At 43.7% G+C, this 21,127-nt stretch overlaps 1 protein-coding gene across 2 annotated transcripts in view; it reads left to right on the top strand.

Moving 5' to 3' along the window:
* HSPBAP1 (HSPB1 associated protein 1) overlaps positions 1–21,127 on the top strand; it is a 150,552-nt gene that overhangs the window by 92,549 nt on the left and 36,876 nt on the right. For both annotated transcript variants that reach the window (XM_029605216.1, XM_029605215.1), the window contains 2 exons: positions 1,909–2,045; positions 3,766–3,937. In XM_029605216.1, the coding sequence (XP_029461076.1) occupies positions 1,909–2,045; positions 3,766–3,937 (309 nt within the window). The remainder of the gene's footprint in view (positions 1–1,908; positions 2,046–3,765; positions 3,938–21,127) is intronic.

The following is a 21,127-nucleotide window of genomic DNA, read 5'->3' as shown; positions in this document are numbered from 1 at the left end:
GTTTTCAAAACTCCACTTGCCCTGTGGTTGAGGAACACCACATCTTCTTGTTGAGGTTTCATGTCCTACAATAAATGTTCACAGTCACAGTGGATTATTAATTTGAATTTACCCGAGGAAGTTTTCCAGCAAAACACTGGCCGTGTTATTTGGGTTCGCTATGTTGTAACACTTGGCACTGTTTTGGTTTTTTTGCTGTTAATTGCTTTAAAAAAATATTTTTTATTATTTCTCTTTAAGAAGGTGGATGATTGATTGGTCCGGGCGGTCTTAACTCTTCGGTGCATGACACGCCGTCAGGCTTGCTGACACCTTTCTATAAGTTTGGCTTATTTTGACCGGAGCTGTTACAGTTTGTTGTTTGAATCCCACCTTTTTGTGTTTTTGATTGAACACTATTTGCCCCGTGATTGGGGAACTGCCACCTACAACTGGTGCAGCCCACGTGCTCATGAAAATTGACAAATCTGAGCACTACACCCATCCTAAAATCACTACACTGGCTTCCAGTACCGTACCGCACTAAATTCAAACTCCTGACCCCAGCCTAAAAAAACCTTCCATGGCCTGGTACCCACTTACCTAAACAAATATCTAACCCCATATATGCCCATCTGCCCCCTTTGTTCTACTACCCACGCCTACCCATAGTACCTTGCCCATGGGAAATGCACCTCACCAACACCAGGAAAAGAACATTCGCAGGATCTGCCCCTATTCTTTGGAACACCCTACCACTTCACATCAGACTGGCGCGCAATCTCTTCTCATTCTGAAAATTAGTGAAGATCTTGAAGTACCTTTTTTGAAATGCTGATTATCTTGGTTGTTGACTATTGGTTGCCTCTAATAGACCCAATGCATTACTCCTTTCCTGCTTTCCCCCCAAACTCCTGCTCTTATCTGCGGGATTCCTGACTCTGCCTTGTGTTGGTTGCACGTCTGCCTTGTACGGCTGCTACTCCCTGGACAGGCTCCTGCCCCTCTTTGCGGGACTCCTGACTCTACTTATATTTATTGCATATTGTGCCCTCTTTTTACTGTAAGACTCCTCAGTGTAACCGGCTCTCAGATTGTATATTTGTGTTTACTGCGTAATATGCCTTTTTTTTTACTGATAGACTTGTGATTATTGCATATTTATGCCCTCTGTACTTTAAGACTCCTTAATGTAACCATGTCTCAGATTGTAACACGCTTTGATCTCCCTGGCTGGAAAAGCTTGCAACAAATAAATGATGGTGGATGAAGACTGGAAGGAGCTATTTGAATGTTCAGTCCAAGTGGGGCCTGGGTAGCAGTGGCAATCTCTTTGGCCACTCAGATGTTGGGATGTAGTAATGGTGGCTTTGGCCCAGCCAGGGCCTGGGAAATGGCAGCAGTTTTGACACAAATCAGGGACTGGGAGACATCGCTATAGGGAAAAGTGAGAGGGCTGCACCAGGGAGGGGGTGGAGAATGAGAGGACTACAGGGGAAGAGAGGAGTAAGAAGAATGGGTGAGGTGCACAGAAGATTGAGAGGGCTGCACAGAGGTAGGAGGGAAGGGCAGAAATGAGAGGGCTGCTTGGGAAGGGGGGTGGAGAAGCGAGGGCTGGGGTAATGGGAAATACATAGCAAATGCCTTTTTTTTTTTTCTCCTTTGGCAAGTAATTCCTGAATTAATTTTTGAATCCCTGGGAATGAACATCCCCTGTAGTTCTTGCCATTTGCTGTTGAGAGGAGAAGTTCTCAGATCCCAGCCGGGGCATGCAGTGGCAGTCCTTCGTCCTTGTCAAGAGAACTGACCTCAAATCTGGCAGACCCTGAGGGCGCCTCTTCCATCGCATGACACATTGCAAAAGAGCGGACAACCTTTTTGCATTCCTTCTCAGATATTCTTTGATATGACATTTTGTTTGTGCCACAGGATGTAGTGTGGTCTGATTTTGGCTTCCCTGGAAGAAATGGGCAGGAGAGCACATTGTGGATTGGCACCACAGAAGCAAACACTCCGTGTCACGTGGACTCCTATGGCTGCAACTTAGTGATGCAAGTGCAAGGAAGGTAACCAGTACCCTTGTGATCATGAATTGTGAGTCGGGAGTGTAATAATAAAAGTATCTGTTATTTACATATATATGCCATCAGTAGTTCACATGGTTAGTGTTAACAGTGCGCCAAAAATATAAAGAGTAGCTAGATATAAGTGTAGAGATCCCTACTAGGAACAGGTGTAGGAACAAACCACTTTTGGTTTAGGAGGAAACATAGTAACTTTAGTGAGGGGTATCGCTCCCCCATGTGGAAGAGAGTATCTGGTAGGTTCCGCTGGTATACAAAGCCAGACCACCATCTTACTGTGTGGATTCCCTCTTTTCTTTTATAAAGGCAATCTGTCTTGGCTGTCCTCTGATTTTCTATATCAAGTTATTGCTTCCATGAAGCATTTTTTTTTTTATGGGAGTTTTCTTCCACTCTCCCAATCCATTTTATGTTTGTAAATTGATTTATTTAAGTCCTGAGTACCCACTAATAGGTACTCAGTTAAGTTCTTTTCTTTTCTGATTCTACATCAAAGTGAGAGGTTGCTTCCTTGAGAAGGAGCCTGTGGATCTTCAGGATCCAGAGGAGGGATGACTTACAGCCATCCAGAGGAGAAGAAGGGAAAAGGGGAGAAAGGAGCTGGGATGAACCCCCAAATAGAGCCCATGAATATCTATTGGAGATTTGGAAAAGAAGAGTAACAATAGCATCGCTCTGATATTAGAAAGGGAGAAAAGGAGGATAACTTGGTGCCATTCAGGTGCTGTGAGGAAACAAGAGAAAACTGCATGGAGAGGTAGGAAATAAATGGCTGTAAAGGATTTCACCTTTAATACTTCACTAACACTGGGGGGGAGCACTAACTTGCCCTATGTCAATGGGATGGGAGAAACATCAGATTAAAGTCTGAATCAATGGACTTTAACTTAAGCAAGACTATAAGAAGTCATAAATTTATTTAAAGCACTTGTATCATCAAAATGTGAACTGAACCGATGGAAAGAACATTTTCATTATTTTACACTATATCAGTAAAAGTAATGTTGGAAACTAAAGTCAGCCTCCAGTGTGGATTTTTTTTTTGCTGCAAAGTGCGTTAACACTTATTTGTGCTGTTATCACTGCAGCATACAAGAACGTTGAACTGGGAATTTAAAAGTAGCACTGCAAAGGGCCTTGAAAGCTATCCTTCCCCTCCGTGCAGGGAACCCTTGAAGATTATGACATGTTAGCAATAAGGGAAGTTTACCACCTGGAACTGTGATTTGAGAAATGGACTCTGGTACCACTATCCGGGTACAACCAGCCCAGGGGTTACGTAACAATCAGATGAATAAAAGGTGCAAAAAAAAGCCTTCATGTTACTTTGCGTGCACATTTTATGAAATAGCATATCTTCTGGCTAATGTTTTAATTTTCTGTAATTGCTGGATAGGAAAACATCCCCAGGAAATAAACTTGCACAAAAAAGGACTGTGAGAGTTTACCCGGTAAACAGTCCCTTTCTTTCTAGTGAGGAGGAGGCCCCAGCCAAGCTGTAAAAGCAGATAATGGCTAGAGGGGGAGGTCTGGCCATCACCTGGTTTTATGGCCTGGAAGGGACCTCCTTACCCTTAGGTTAACCTGCACAGAGGAGCTGGGTGGGCCATTCTGGTCTTCATCTGCTTACATTTACTGTGCTGCTGTAGCACCTGCATGCTGTGTGCTGCAGCGAATACCGTCTCCCTGACTGTCATTGCAGGAAAAGGTGGCATCTTTTCCCCCCTGAAGACACGGCTTTCCTGTATCCTACTAGGATCCCCTACGAAGAATCTAGTGTGTTCAGCAAAGTCAACGTGGTCAATCCTGATTTGAACCGTTTTCCACAGTTTAGAAATGCGCAGGCACATGTGGTTACTTTGCATCCGGGTCAGGTAAAGCCATTTTATTCACAGGGCTTTGAAATGTGTGCCGAGGATTCTACACACTTGTTTAGTTTTGTCTCCATATGATTTGTACCTGCTTATTTATTATTTTTTTAATAAGCCCCCAGTCGAGCTCTGCATTCACATGCTGTATGTAAGACTGTAAAAAGTCATGAGAATTCACTAGAAGAGAAAGTTATTTGTAATAGCCAGACTTTTGAGTATTTTTAAGGGCAGGTCTAGCCTTAATGATCATGAAGGCTTGCAGTGTACTCAACCTCATGTTAAAATGCTTGAGCACCGTCTCCTGTGTAATGTGCCTGCAGAGCCGGCAAATTACCTTCATTTCCATTTTGATGGGAGGAACAAGCTCCCTAATGGGAAAATTTGCCCAGCCTAAGCAGACTGATACATTAAGGATTTATATATCATCAAATAATTTATATCCTGGGTATGTTAATAGGCATTGTGAATTCTAGTTTGTAACCATAATCTGAAAGCAAACTGAGACATTGAATTAAGCGGCCTGTGTGGATGAAGATGATGTCCTAAGAACTAATAAATGAATGTATGCCTGTGTAATGTGGAAGGGGGGAGTTTGGTTGGTTGAGTTAATAAACATTGGGTCTGGTTTCCACACCTTTACTTCCCCCATGGAAAATACTAATAATGCTGGGTAGAACCAACAATAACAGGATTAGGGTATAACATGGGCACTTACGACATATCCTGTCATGTATCTCCCTCCCCACTAACAACATTAAAACATTCAACACCGTATACTGGATGCAATTAGGCCTCAGAGTTATTAAATAAACAACATTACTCACTAGCCTCATGAGAGAAATACCCACAGTCTTATTGTCCACCATGCTACTAGCAAAACAGTTTCAGCTGTTCCCTTGTACCAGACTTCCCTAACTTGTACCAAGGACACGGTTACCTAGGTGCCCCCTGAATTTCCAAGCAAGTGTATTTTTGCCCCTGATGTAACTGTGCTTCGCCCTAACCATTTGACCATGCAAGTACTTCTGACACAATATCTCCAGTAGGGGGGTCACGTGGGGCAATGTGCTGAGGTAGATGTGCTCTCCTTTAGCTCTGGGTGCCCTGCCCCTGTATTTACCGGCATCCTTTTCTACCGGCCGCCAAATCGCGCATTAAACCCCTGAGTCAACTTAGTCTATGTATATGTTCACTACATGAACAAATCTTCACCTCCGATGGCTGCAAGAGGAGGGAAAAAAGAAAGGGAAAAGGACAAGGGGAAGGACGCAGATCCCAAAATGGCGGCGGAAGTTGGCGAATCCGGGATCTCAATGGGGGCGCCGCTCACCGTGGACATCCTAAAAGAGACCCTGGACACCACCTTGGACGCAAAACTAGCTGGGATTGCCCAAAATCTAAACGAGGTAAAGTCGGCGCTGGTGGAAATCGGCCCGCGACTAGAACACCTCGAGGGGAGAATAGCAGAGCTGGAAGACCGGGAGGCCGCAACTAGCACAACGGTCGGCGCACATGCGGAGGCCTTAATTAGGTGAGATCGAGAATAGGCTCCAGCGAGATAATTTAAGATTCCTGGGCTTACCGGAGGCACTCGACAAGAAAGGCCTGGGAGCCTTCCTGGAAGAATGGCTCCCGGAGGCAGTCAGACTGACGGATTTGAGGAGGGTGATGCGTGTTGAAAGGGTGCACAGATTGGGGATATGGTGCCCTTCGGACCCAAGACCTCGCATTGCATCGCTATTGCAAAAATCCTGAATTCCGTGGATAACAACATATTTGGCTTGCTTATAAAAAAAAAAATGCCTGGAGCTGCTTTATCAAGGCCAAAAAATATGCATTACCCAAGACTATTCAGTCCTGGTCTCACAGCAATGCCGAAAATTTTCTCCAGTGTGCTCAAAATTGATTGAGAAGAAAATCAAATTTGCCCTTCAATACCCTGCTACTCTAAAAGTTTGGCAAAATGGCAAACAACACAGCTGTACTGACCCGGAGGAAGCCCTAAAGTTTCTTCAAAACCCAGGGGTTTGCATTTCAGAAATTTTTACAAGGTACTGATCTGGGAGGTCTATAATTTTAGGATGTTCGATGCTACTTTATTTTCATGTCCTACGATAGCACCTCAGATGTCCAAAGGCACAGCTGACCTAACCGCACTGGGTTCCAGCTAACTAGGCGGATTTCCTGACTGGGCCAGCAGCATATCCAGAAAGCCAGGGATGGACTGTGGTTACTCCTTTTACTCCTGGCAGACGAAGCTTTTCCCAGGGTTCTCCGGGCAGACATAGAAACCCCGGTGATTTCAGATCACTCGCCTATTTCTCTATCTCTCACTTTGGGACTAAGAAGGCAGGGAGCGGCCCTCTGGCGATTCCCCAGGACCTTAAAGGGGATAAAGACTTCCAAAACTACTTACAGGACAAATGGCAGGATTATAAAGCTAACAATGCTCAACATGTGGGGACTCCCCTTTTATATTGGGAGGCCGGCAAGGCGATACTTAGGGGGGAGATTATAAGTTATACTGGTGCAAGGTACAAACAGCTAAATCAGGAAATATTACAGCTATTTATTTATTTATTTAACAGTTTTATATACCGAATTTCTTGTAACAGGATTACAAATCAAAACGGTTTACATAATAACAATAGCAGTGCCTCAAATAGTGCAATTACATAAAACAGAGGAATACAGAACTAGGATCATGAAACTGTTGAAACAAACCAGGGTATATATATATATATATATATATCGAGCTATGATACATGGCTGGTAGAGAATGGTTAGGTTAATGGTTAGGAGAATGGTTAGCTAGACACCCTTACCAAACAGGCACGGCGACAGGTGCTTCAAACCCCATCAGAAGATAATAAAAAATCATACCTTAGTTCCCTTAATCAATTGAACACTGTGCTTCATATCAGGGCAGGGAAAGTGCTACAAGTGGCTCAACACAATTATTTCAAATTTGGTAATAAAGTGGGCAGGCCCTTGGCTAACTTGATCAGGGCGCAAAAACCCTGAACGGTGGTTTCTCAAATGCGCACACGACAAGGACAACTGGTGTCCAATATTTCTGACATTTGTGAAGTGTTTCGCACCTTTTATGATACCCTGTATAAAGCTGACCCGGATCCGCCTCTGAGTAGTGAGCAAGAGTTTTTTTTCCGATATCTCATTACCCAGTATAACCTCGTCCCAACGAGATTTTTTAAATCGTCCTATTCAATCATATGAGGTAGTACAAACCATTAATACCATGCCCTCTAGAAAATCTCCAGGGCCTGACGGATTCTCCTACGATTTTTATAAGATGCTGAGAGTCCACGTAGCCGCTCCCTTAACAGATTTCTATACCGAGGGTTTGGCCACGAAGTCTTTTCCAAAAGAATTTAACACTGCCCATATTATAGTTTTACCCACAGCTGGGAAAGACATGGAGAAACCGGAGTCTTATAGACCCATATCCCTTTTGAATAGTGACCTAAAAATTTTAGTCAAGGTGATGGTGGAACGGCTGAACCTGGTTCTCCCCAATTGATTTCACCGCCACAAGTGGGCTTTGTCAGAGGTCGCAAGGCCACCAGTCATATCCTGAAATTGCTAACCACCATGAAATACTGTCAACAACAAGGCACACCGGCGTTGGCTATAGGCTTTGACTCTGGAAAAGCTTTTGACAGGGTATCATGGTCATATATGTTTTCAGTGTTGACTAGATATGGCTTTGGTGGGGATTTTCTGCAATATATTCAATTGTTATATGATATGCCTATCTCACGAATCATCCGTTAACGGTACTTGTTCGGAAAAGGTTCTTATTCAACGAGGGGTGCGCCAGGGCTGCCCTTTGTCTCACAATTGACCCATTACGTCAAAAAATTTCAGGCTGACGAGGGTTTCGAGAGAGCAAGGCACTCGTTCAAGTGGCAGCATTTGCCGATGATGTCCTTGTGTTTCTAACCAACCCTGGTACTTCCTTGACCCCCCCTACTGACCCTGCAGGAGAGTTTCAGGATATTTGCAGGGCTCAAAATTAATAGAGACAAATTAGAGGCCCTGGATATTATGAATAATGTCCGGACGAACTGGGAGGAGGTATTCCCGTTGCAATGGACTCCTAAAGAACTTAAATATTTAGGGGTAAAAATCCCGACTTCCTTAGAAGCCATTTATCGAATAAACATTTACTCTAAACTTCAGTATACTCAAGATATGCTGAAACGCTGACAAGACCTGCCATTATCATTGAAGGGCCGTATTCACCTTTACCAAATGTTAATTTTACCTAAATGGCTGTACACTTTGCAAATGTTGCCCATTAGACTATCTACCCAAGATGTCAAAATTCTCCATAAGTCCCTTCGGCAATTTTTATGGAGGGGTCGCAAGGCCCGAATTCCTCTAAAAATGTTACATCAGCCTATGAACGCAGCGGGTTTGGGATGCCCTAATTTAGTTCACTATAATATAGCATGTAATTTACGAATCATACGAGATTGGCTTTTTGATACCTCTGATTATATACCCAATAAGCTTTTCACTGCGTGGTATGGGGTATCTTCTTTAAATGGCCTCCTACATATGACGTCGAAACAGATTCCATCCCCTTTAAAGAGTAATCTCCTGGTTGGGACATGCAGAACCACGTGGGCATATCTCTGTGGTGCTTAAGCAGCTGCAGGGCATCACTCCTATGTCACACATGGTCAATAATCCATATTTTCTCCCAGGTAAGGGCATGTCACCCTTTTTAAGGTGGCAAGGGAAGGGTCTTCGGCATCTACACCAATTAATTCATCCCCTAACTGGGGTGTTGTATACTTTTTCGGAACTCCAGCTCCAATACTCTATCCCTAGAGAGGATTTTTATGCTTTTTTGCAAATCTGACATTTTATGCATACGCACTCCACACACTGGCAAGATCTTCAAAGTAATAACATCCTCAAGGATATATTTTCCGGTACTTCTTCTAAACCCCCCAACTATCTCTACACTCTAGACGGAACTGAGAGCCAAACGCTCTGAAAATAGTACCCTGTTGTTACTTTTTACAAAATGGAGCTTATGGCCTGCCTTTACCTTGACATACCAAGATTTCCTGAGTGTCTTTTCCCAAATCCAAGCTATTACTACCAATGAGGATCTGTGGGAAACACAGTTTAAATTTTTATGGCAAGGGTTTATCACACCTGAATAGGCCTTTAAATTTGGCCTTAGTGAGTACCCAAATTGTAAGAAATGCGGGCACATGCTGGGCTCTTATTACCATGTGTTCTGGGAATGCCCTCATATCCAGGTGTTTTGGCAAGACATACAGCAGTTCAACATATCTCTTTGGAAATGTGTAATCCCCTTAGACTCAAACTTATGGCTGATTGGGTCCACAACCTCGCTGACACAGACCAGAACAGTGTACATTCCCCAATTACTGCCGCCTTGCAAAGGCGGCAGTAATTGGGGAGAAAAGCAATTTTAACTAAATGGCTGGAAAAGGTTGCTCTGGATAAAGACCAATGTTTCAAACAGATGTTAAGGTTATGTACACACGAGCTCTATGTGATGCAGCGCCAACAGGTGCCAAAGTTTGGGCCCCCTTTCTATCCTATGTGCGCCCAACAACACAATCCACGTGAGAAATGCTGCGGGCTTATCCTTTAAGGACTCTCTAACACCAGTCAATTGGCCCATGAGACAAGCACGCTTGCAGTCACGCTCATCCCTATCCTTGACCACAGCCACTTGTTTATGGCTGCCTACAAGTATTCCATATGCTTCTCGATGTCCACTTACACATGCACATCCACAGAGAGGGGAGGGCTCATCAGGGACCGTAAGAACTCCTAAGAGTACAGCTAAATGTTACACTTTTACCTTTGTTACTGATGACAGTGCGAAACGAGGTCACAATTCTGCATGATGCTTGATGCTCTACTTTTGTGATGTTATTTTCTACTGATGATCAAGTTTGCAGAAAATACGGTTGGCTAGCTATTCTAGATCCTTGTCATGTTTTACGAATTGTTGTAAAAATAACTCTGTTTTGTGCTGTTATATATTTAAAAAAAACACCTCTTAATAAACATAATAACAAACAAAAAAAAATAACTCCAGTAGCTGGCAGATCTGTAGTCTAATTCCAGGCAGATCTCAACACTATTAGAGATGACTGTCCAAAAGGAGGGGGTCTTCCCTCTACTCTTGGGTATCTGATGAAAGGAGATTAAGAAGTACCAGGAAGTGAATGCCTCACCCTCCTTGACTCTTAGGAATGCCTTAACATAGAGACAATAATTTGAGACACTACCTGACTTAAGACTATGACTGTCCTTTACGTGCCTGGTTCATTTTAGACCTATGACTTTTTTTTATCTCCATTTAACACCACATTAGTTGCTAATACACCATTGAACCTATGGTCACTCCTGGACACTGCCATCAGTTTGCTCACTCATAATGCTTCAAAAAAAGCTAGAGAGGCAGCTATATGGAACAGGTCGGTTTCAAAAGTAGAATCACATATTGCAGCTAACATCTGCCAGTGTTAGGGATGTGGACCCTTGAGCTGAGATGAGTTGGCGCTACCACCAGGAGAGGGATCCTTTTGGTCCTCATCGGGAGGCGGTGCAGGCAGAGAAGACCCAACTGGACCTTCACCTTTACTAGCCCTCGTTCCCCGCAGGTTGAGCCCTTGGGCACCGGGGCTGGCAGGACTCTCAAGGCATGGGACCAGAGGAGGAGGCTGAAGCGGCGTCGGGCAGGCAGAAGTTGGGGCAGTCGGCAGAAAGACCGAACCAGGAACAGGCTAGAGGTCAGGACGGGCAGCGAACAGGCATAGACGGAGAAACAGGTTGGAGGTCAGGGCAGGCAGAGGTCAAGCAGAGTCAGGTTACCAGGCAGAGGTCAAGCAGAGTCAAAACCAGGAGGTCAATCCGGAGGGATGAGGAGCAGGAAGGCACGGCACAGGAAAACGAGGCTGGAACGCAGAATCAAGAATCAACGCAGAACTCGCACTCTTAAGCAGAGCAGGACCCGTTGCTGAGGCAAAGTGTTAGAGGCAGGGCAGGGTATATATACCCACCCTGCCTGACGTTATCTTCATTTAAAGGGCCGCGGGGAACTTTCCCGCTGCGGGCCCTTTAAATCGGGAGTGATGGCGCGCACGCGCCTAGGGAGGCAGATGCAGAGGTCGGGATGGCGGCGTGGCGGTTCACGAGGGCAGGCTGCAACAGCGGCGGTCGTCACCTGCCACGGTGAGTGGCGATGGGGGATAGCTGGACCTGGTTGCCTCCTGGCAGAGGTAAGGGAACCCGGCTGCGGACGGCCGCAGCCTGGGATCCTAACAGCCAGAGCCACACCAGCAACACAGTAGGTCACCTGTAGCGTCCTATTGCATACCAGGCCCACTCCTTTTGACCATGGGCGTCGGGCCCGTCAGCTCCCTCCAATCATGGACATTAGAGAAGATTGAAGGGCCTGCCAATTGGCTGTCAGCTATGCCCCTCACCAATCCTTCCTCCCTAGTTCACAAGATGCCATCAAAATATCCAATACTGGGCCCACAGAAATCTCTCCATTGCCTAAAACCACGCCTGTAAGAAGCTCAGGTGCCCATGGAACCACAAGCTCATTTTCAAAGAGACACTCTTCGTGGCATTAACCTTTGAAAATCCAGCCATGGGAGCAGGTGCATAGGACGCACAAGAAAATACAACCGGAGATGGGAAAAGGAAATCTGTGCCCGGACTTTCACTCCCCTGACCTAACTCTTACCCAACCCACATGCACATCTTTACCCACATACAGGAGGGAAGGCAACAATCAAACCATGATTTTACGCAGGCAAACATGGATTTACCCACATAAAATCTTTTGGTTTCCCTCCCTAAGGGCAATTTTCAAAAGCCATTGGCCCGGGTAAAAGGGCTTTTTGAGCATTGTCCACCCTCTATTTTATTTATTTATTTAAAAGGTGTATAGGCCATGCAATTTAATGTTCTAGGTGGCTCACAATAAAACGTACACAATTACATTAAAACAAAATGCAATAGTACAGACGAGCCTGCTAAAGCTGTGAATTTGCTGACGATACAGACCAAAAAGCCCTGCAATACTCGCACATTATTATGTTAGCTTGGTAAATTGCAAAATGCAAGTGAAAGTGTGCAGGATGTGCATACATTTTCCTCCATTTTTTGTGGAGACATTCCCAGGACCGAGTTAAGGTGGGGGAGGCAACAACACGGATGGTTTTGCATTTTGGCTGGTGGAGGGAAGTCTCTGCAGATTTCGCCGGCTGCTTTTCCTTTGAAAATTCACACAACGCCTGTGGATAAGAGTACATTCGGGGCTTTCATCCATATGCAGAGGGGTCATTTTCAAAAGGATGTACGCGGGCAAAACTGTACTTTTACGCACATACCTCCTTTGAAAATTGATGCCATAGTTTTGAAAATTGTCCCCTATCTGTGTATTCTATCAATCTAAGACAAGATGACACTTTCCAGAGCTTTTTGCTTAATGCTAAACACTGGAATTTTGGTTTGTAAAGTTTTCTTTCTAGCATTGATTTCCAGGCAGCAGTAAAGTCTTAATTTTAATCACATGCAAATAATTAGTCGAGCCCAGTTTGACTAATGACCATTGCATGCAATAAATTTCATGGAAGGAGAAGAATTCTGTCCATTCAAGTGAAATAGCTAAAGCCTATTTATGTAGGAGACTTGGAGTGAGGAAATGGATTGTAGCATTTCAAATTGGAAACGTTTTCTTAAAGGGAGCAGCAGACAGTCCTTAGTTATGCCTGGAAATCACTGTATTCATTTTCAAACGGCCCGCCTAACTTAGCCCTAGATTCATCATTCTTATTTATAGCAGAATGATGAGGCACGAAAAAGAAAAGGGAGGGGGGGCGATAGTGAGCAGCCGGCTGCATCGTGGTGGTGCGGTTTCCCCCGCCACGGTGCGGCTGCGCCACACTCTATTGCCCCCATAGCACCACGGGAAAAGGTGGAGTTATTTCCTACGGTGCTGCCGGCGATAATATGAAAAGCGAGATAACTTTGCCCAAACCCCGCCCACACTCCTCCCCTTCCCCTAATTAGAATAATACCGCCGTGATACCGGCTCATCGCAGAATAAAGAATGACCCTGTTAGGTAGAAATTCATCATGCATTTTTTTGAAAATCACAAAATGTGCATGTAGGTCTGCACCCTGCCCCTGAATCTGCCTCTGCTCCATCCAAATAAACTTAACGCGTGAACAGGGTACTCACGCACAAGTTTACCCTAATAATAGGAAATAATATCACCGACCACTCAGGTGGTAAAATATAATTTTGCCCGCGGAAATGGCTTTTAAAATTATCCTCTTAGTGTCAAGAAGATGAGCATTGTGTGGCTAGCGCCACCTTTTGGCCAGACATCATTAGACCATTATAGTAAATACAGAGTTGGGATTTGCCTCACACATATTTGCCTCACAAATATTAATTTAAAAAAATAGTGTTACCAAAAGGAGTATTTAAATAAAATGATGTTGACTAATGGAATACGTCATATTGGTTTTTAGTTTCTGATAGTAGACCACTCTATTTTGTGATAAATATCGGTCTGTAATCGTGGTTAATTAGGCTTTTTTTAAGCATCATGGGCTGTGCGCCATTTTATCAGGCACGCAGGTTCTGATCATCCCATTCCTTCACTTGCACAACTGAATACTCTTAAAACTGCACACTGTAGTGAATAACTAAGAACAAGTCTGACGTTTCTTGTTTGCAGATGTAAAAAAAAAAAGCAAAACAGAAAGATATACCATCTGTAACTGGACTGAGGCGAAGACGCACCACTCCTACAGCTACCTGTCATTTTTATAGCCCTGCTAGATGCACCCAATGTGTACACACATTGATTTAGGCAGTCGCACACCACAAAGTGAGCAGTGTATTTTGATAAATGCTCCTAGCATGTTACGAGGAACGGCAGAAGGAGAGGGAATAACTACACTAATAAAATGACTGGGAAGTGTTAGGTTTTAGAAAAATATTTTTCAGATTAGAAAGGGAAATGTAGGGCGAATACGTGAGCGAGAAACCTCAGCCCCAAGACTTCTTTTATTGCAGAAGCTTTACTTCCACTCTAATGAATTTAATAACTTGAAACCAAAAACTTAACCAATAGTGTTCTCGACCTACTTTGTCCTCATTTAAGCTAAAATTTCTTATTTTCCAAGACTACATTGCTTTCGGTATTAGAAAACATAAACAAGCTGATTTGTATCATAAACTTTCAGGTAAATTTTAAAAGGAGCACGCATGCACCCAGAAACACACGTATTGGGCACGCGAGCAAAGATACGCTTAATATTTTATATGGTGCGTAACCCTACCACATGTATGTGTGCAGCCTTTACACGCATACTCACGCAATTGACCTGGGGGGGGGGGGGGGGAGAGTGACAATCTGACACACTATAAATCTCCCACTGTATGAGGGGCACTTTCAACTCAGGGTGGGTTTTGAGGGGGGGGGCAGTGTTACAAGGGTCCACCAACCCTTGCACCCTAGGCAGACCAATGAACCCCCCCCTGCCAAAACCCACCCTGAGTTGAAAGTGCCCCTCTTACAGTGGGCGATATATATAGAGTATCCTCTCTCTCCCTCCCCTCCCCCCACCCCATGTTCAGTTTACCCATTTGGTTGCAGGTAGTGGATGATTTTGTATTGTGATGGTGTTGGAACCATCTATCAAAGGGGCAGTTTTCAAAACCCAAGCTCGCTAATTTTTTTTTAAAGAAAACTACTCGTGTTTGTCCCTGCTTTGCCTACAGGCAAATTGCACAGGAATGTTGAAATCAAATCCTCGCACATATTTTGCCTTCTTCAATCTCCTCCACCTCTGGGACCGTCCCTTATCCATAGGGCATAATATTTCCACCTTGTGTAGCTTGCCAGCTAGATTTATTCAGGGTGGGGGAGGGGGCTGTCAATTTTCCACCCCAAGAACACACACAGATAATTCCTTAGTTACATGTATAAATTCCTTGGAAAATTGACTTCTGTAGGTCATTGGCACACAAAATACGATCTAGGAAGCGCAGTCCAGATGTATTCCACGCATTAAGAAAAGTGAAAGGAAGGCAAAATGATTACTGGCATAGTTAAAAGGTGAGATGAAAGAGGCTATTTTAGCCAAAAAAAATCCTTCAAAAATTAGAAGAAGGCTCCATCTGAAGAAAATAGGAAAAAGTAAGTGTTGTCAAGTTAAGTGTAAAATATTGATAAGGCAGGCTAAGAGAAAATTTGAAATGAAGTTGGCAATAGAGGCAAAAACTCATAATAAAAACTTTTTAAAATATATCGGAAGCAAGAAACCTGTGAGGGAGTCAGTTGGACTGTTAGATGACCAAGGGGTTAAAGGGGCTCTTAGGGAAGATAAGGCCATTGCAGAAAGACCAAATTAATTCTTTGCTTCCATGTTTACAAATGAGGATGTTGGGGAGATATCGGTTCCGGAGATGGTTTTCAAGGGTGATGAGTCAGATGAACTGAACCAAATCACTGTGAACCTGGAAGATGTAGTAGGCCAGACTGACAAACTAAAGAGTAGCAAATCACCTGGACCGGATAGTATGCCTCCCAGGGTTCTGAAGGAACTAAAAAATGAAATTTCAGATCTGTTAGTTAAAATTTGTAACCTATCATTAAAATCATCCATTTTACCTGAAGACTGGAGGGTAGCCAATGTAACCCCAATATTTAGAAAGGGCTCCAGGGGTGATCATGGAAACTATAGACCAGTGAGCCTGACTTCAGTGCCAGGAAAAATAATGGAAACTATTCTAAAGATCTAAATCACAGAGCATATAGAAAGATGTGGTTTAATGGAACACAATCAACATGGATTTACCTAAGGCAAGTCTTGCCTTACAAATCTGCTTCATTTTTTTTGAAGGGGTTAATAAACATTTGGATAAAGGTGAATCAGTAAACGTAGTGTATTTGGATTTTCAAAAGGCATTTAACAAAGTCCCTCATGAGCGGTTTCTAAGAAAACTAAAAACTCATGGGATAGGAGGCTTTGTCCTTTCGTGGATTACAAACTGGTTAAAAATCAGGAAGCAGAGTGGGATTAAATGGTCAATTTTCTCAGTGGAAAGGGGTAAATAGTGGAGTGCCTCAGGGATCTGTACTTAGACCGGTGCTTTTCAATATATTTATAAATGATCTGGAAAGGAATACGACGATTGAGGTTATCAAATTTGCGGATGATACAAAATTATTCAGAGTTGTTAAATCACAAGCGGATTGAGAGAAATTATAGGAGGACCTTGCGAGACTGGAAGATTGGGCATCCAAATGGCAGATGAAATTTAATGTGGACAAGTGCAAGGTGTTGCATATAGGGAAAAATAACCCAAGCTGTAGTTACACAATGTTAGGTTCCATATTAGGAGCTACCACCCAGGAAAAAGATCCAGGCATCATAGTGGATAATACTTTAAAATCGTCGGCTCAGTGTGCTGCAGCAGTCAAAAAAGAAAACAGAATGTTGGGAATTATTAGGAAGGGAATGGTTAATAAAACAGAAAATGTCATAATGCCTCTGTATCGCTCCATGGTGAGACCGCACCTTGAATACTGTGTACAATTCTGGTCGCCACATCTCAAAAGAGATATAGTTGCACTAGAGAAGAACAGAGAAGGGCAGCCAAAATGATAAAGGGGATGGAACAGCTCCCCTATGAGGAAAGGCTAAAGAGGTTAGGGCTGTTCAGCTTGGAGAAGAGACGCCTGAGGGGGGAAATGATAGAGGTCTTTAAAATCATGAGAGAAAGCATGTAAAGATGCGAATGGGTTATTTACTCTTTCAGATAATAGAAGAACTAGGGGACACTCCATGAAGTTAATAAGTATCACATTTAAAACTAAATGGAGAAAATTCTTTTTCAGTCAATGCAAAATTAAGCTCTGGAATTTGTTGCCAGAGGATGTTGTTAGTGCAGTTTGTGTAGCTGGGTTTAAAAAAGGTTTGGATAAGTTCTTGGAGACGTCCATTAACTGCTATTAATCAAGTTTACTTAGGCAATAGCCACTGCTATTACTGGCATCAGCAGTATGGGATCTTCTTTGAGTTTGGGTACTTGCCAGGTACTTGTAGCCTGGATTGGCCACTGTTGGAAACAGGATGCTGGACTTGATGGACCCTTGGTCTGACCCAGCATGGCATGTTCTTATGTTGGCATAATAGTATTGAACCAATCACAATGCTGTTTCTCCTCTTTATTTTGTAAAGGTCTAGAATCTCATTTTTAAGTCATGTTAGGGTTTGAACTAGGTAAAATAATTTTTGGAAGGTGCACTCTGTACAAAACGTTTGTTCATATTAGATCCCTGTGATGTTGAACCTGGAAAACGTGTTTTACTTGAAATGTGCCAAACCAGTTGATTTAAAAAATAACGTCAGGGATGGGGGATGTTTATTATTGAGAGTTTCAAAGATTTTTAACAGAGTACAAAGGCATCAGATATCATTCATTTGTCTCTGGTAAAACAGTCATGTGTGCTTTTTCCCTAGTAACCTTTTCAGCATCCCCGTCAATGTGCTTAAGGGTCTTGTGCACACACAGGAAGGGAAGAACTCGTTTCATTTGCTTGAATGCCAAAATAATCATATCAGCCCCTGAGAAGATATCTAAATTGGGAATACCACTATGAAATTTAGCAAGTAGCACATTTAAGACTAATCGGAGAAAATTCTTTTTCACTCAACGCACAATAAAGCTCTGGAATTTGTTGCCAGAGGATGTGGTTAGTGCAGTTAGTGTTGCTGGGTTCAAAAAAAGGTTTGGATAAGTTCTTGGAAGAGAAGTCCATTAACGGCTATTAATCAAGTTTACTTAGGCAATAGCCACTGCTATTAATTGCATCAGTGGCATGGGATCTTCTTAGTATTTGGGTACTTTTCAGGTTCTTATGGCCTGGATTGGCCACTGTTGGAAACAGGATGCTGGGCTTGATGGACCCTTGGTCTGACCCAGCATGGCAATTTCTTATGTATTTATGAAACTAATTTTATATTTGTGCCATTAAATAAATTAAAGTATAAAATAGAAGTCAATTATAATAAACTCTATTAATCTTGTAGAGCATTTGCCTTTACAAGTGTGGAGAATTTCATTAGGAACAGAGACTGCAAAATCTTAAGGGCCCCTATTCAGTAAGTATTGTGCCGTGGGCTCATTCCCTTTAGAATCTGATCCTTGAGCAGCAAAAGCAAACATTTTTTTTTCTCCCAATGAGCTTTGAAGTTATTGCTTGTATCAGGATTTGTCTGTAGAAGTTGATTGATGCTGCCAAACGCTTCCTTAGAAGTTAGCCTTGTGAATCAGAATTCATTTTCTGTACCAGTACTGCATGGCAGAAACCAGACCACTGAGTCGACCTAGAAATGGGTTTCTCTATAAATATCTTTGGCTGTCTGTTGTATACAACGATGGCTGGGGAGGAGGGAAGTTTAGCAGCTGCTATCTTGGTGATGAGAAGCCACTGTGACAATTTGGGCAAAAGAAATGAGACGACTGCTGGATATTGTGCTGTTTGTTCCCTGCCTTCCCGTGTGCATCAACTATCTGAACAGAATCACAGATTTCCATTTGCATCTGTCTTAGGGGGTCATTTTCTATTGCTTATCGCGTGCGATAGCTTGCCGGGGGCGGAGTCGGAGTGACAAGGAGGCGGACGCTGCGATGTCTTCGCTGGCGGCGATAAGGTAAGCCACGTTATCGCCGCCAGTAGCGAGCCCAATAGCGCCACCTTTCACAGTGGTGCTATTGGGTGCGAAAGCCGCCAGCGATAACACCGCGGTGGTGCGATGGCTGCCAGCTTTCGCAGGCCCGCCTCCTGTTTTCGCTAGATTTGCCATTCTGCATTAGAATGGTGGATCTAGGCCTTAGCTCTCTATGCTGCTGTTTGCTTTCTTTAAGTTCCTTTTCAAAGTGTCCCTTGTCACACAGCTTTGGATCTCCCCTGTCATATTTCCCTTCCTTAAGTTCATTGTAAAGGAGAATCTTTGGGACCTGATGCTCCGGCAGTCGGAGAATCTGGCCTCTCCGTCTTAGCTGCTCAGCCATTACAAGTACCTCAACACCTGGCATGCCAGACCATCTGATTACCCTGGTGTTTGAAACTCAGTCTTGCCTCTTAATTCTCAAAATCTACTGCTTGCGAAGGAAACAGAAGAAAACCCCTTAAAACAGGGGTCCCCAACCACCAGTCCGCGGACCGGGACCGGGCCATTGGGGGTTTTTTGCCGGTCCGCAGCGCCGCTCTCCCCGCCTACCGTTCATTGGCTGCCACTGCTGCTGGGTGGCAGGGCGAGGCTGGAGACCCGCCTCCTCCAACCCCAAAAGGGAGGAGGCACGACCCGAAAAGCAAGAAGATCAGCAGGGCCCTGGTGGAGCTCACGTCACCACTGCCCAAAGAAAACTGTCACGTCTAAACATGCAGATGCTCCTCCTCCTTTCTGCCCACGCGGCCCCGGAAGAAAAATGTTGCTGGAGCCGCACGGGCAGAAAGGAGGAGGAGCATCAGCCGTGTGCAGAAGAGGAGCAGCGTGGCCCGAGAAGACCAGGGCCGCTGCAGAGCCCATCCTGCAGCGGCCCATAAAGAGGAGGCCCAGTGGTGAGAGAGAGGCTGAGGGTCTGTAGAGTGTGTATGTGTGCGTGTATGAGATGAGTTGAGAGACTGTGTGTGGGAGTGAAGACCTGAATGTTTGCAGAGACAGCATGTGAGAGCCTCTGTGTGTGTGAGAGAGACAGCATGTGACTGAGAGCCTGTGCTTGAGCAAGACAGCATGTGGGAGTGAGAGAGAGCCTGTATGTGTGAGAGTCAGACAGCATGTGCCAGTGAGAGTCTGTGTGTATGAATGATTGTATGAGAGAGAGCCTGTGTGTGTGAGAGCCTGTGTGTGTGAGAGAGAGAGAGAGAGAAAGCATGTGAGAATGAGAACCTGCCTGTGTGTTTGAGGGAATAAGACAGATGGAGAGAAAAGAAATAGAAAAAAAGGCAATATAAAAGGAATTGGCAAAAAAATCAGAAAGGAAAGGTGGGGAAAAAAAGCCTGTGACCAACTGATTAGAAAACTAATAGCAGATAGCAGATGTAAAAAAAAATAAATTACTTTTTAGTGATTGGCACATGTAATCTTTGGGAATGTGCAAGATTAGCACTTTCTCTATGCGGATCTCACAATGTACGAGATCAACATGGAGGAAGTGGAACCCATGGGACCTGCACAGAGGAGGCAGCAGAATGGGCTTCAGTGCCAGTACCAGCAATCAGCACCTCCCCAATAGCCATGCGGCAGCAGTGACAGTGACAGCAGAGGAATGAGAGAGGCTCTGAGGTTGTGAGGGAGCCAGTGAGAGTGAGAGCATGAGTGTGTATGAGAAAATCTAGGGGAGTAAGAGTGTGTGTGTGTGGGAGGGGTGTGTGTATAGGGGGAAAGTGTGTCAGTGTCTGTGAGAGCGAGATGTTATGGTTGGGTATAAGAGCATGAAAGTGTATGTATGTGACAGTGTATGTGTGAGAGAGAATGGACATGTGAGTCTGTGTGAGAGAGAGAGGATAACCTCCTAATCCTTGACAATATCAGGGTGACTGGAAATCAAGAGCTCCCATGTATGGACAGCAGGGGCTTTTTAAAATCCTTATTAGTTTTAATTATTGTGTGTTATTTGATATATGTACTGTTTTGAAATATTTTATTGGTGTTTGGGAAATTGTAAAAAATGTATATGATTTTAATTAATAGAAATTCTATTTATCAGTAGTTTTAAAATATTCTTTTATTAGTATGGTTTTACTATTATAACTGATGCTTTATGTTTCTTGCTTTTATTTGTTTTATGAGGAATGGTGGTTCTGTTTTTCCATTGTTAATACACAGAGTCTGGCTTCTTGGGGTTTCCATTTCAGTTTTTTCTAATTTGTGCTCCTTTATTTTGTATTCTGTATTTGGTGAGGGTCTGTCTCTGCTCTGTGTGTGTGACCATGATGAGAGATTCTGCTAGCATAGGGATCTATAGCAATCGGGTTTGTTTTGTTTCCTCAGCAGGTGGTGTATTGGTATTCTAGGACCCAGTGTAATATTTACCCTTGCTTATTCACAGGTAGGATTTTTGTTGTTTGA

This window comes from Rhinatrema bivittatum, chromosome 6, assembly GCF_901001135.1.
Source record: "Rhinatrema bivittatum chromosome 6, aRhiBiv1.1, whole genome shotgun sequence".
NCBI classification, from domain to species: Eukaryota; Metazoa; Chordata; class Amphibia; order Gymnophiona; family Rhinatrematidae; genus Rhinatrema; species Rhinatrema bivittatum.
This window is presented reverse-complemented; position numbering and strand designations above follow the sequence as displayed.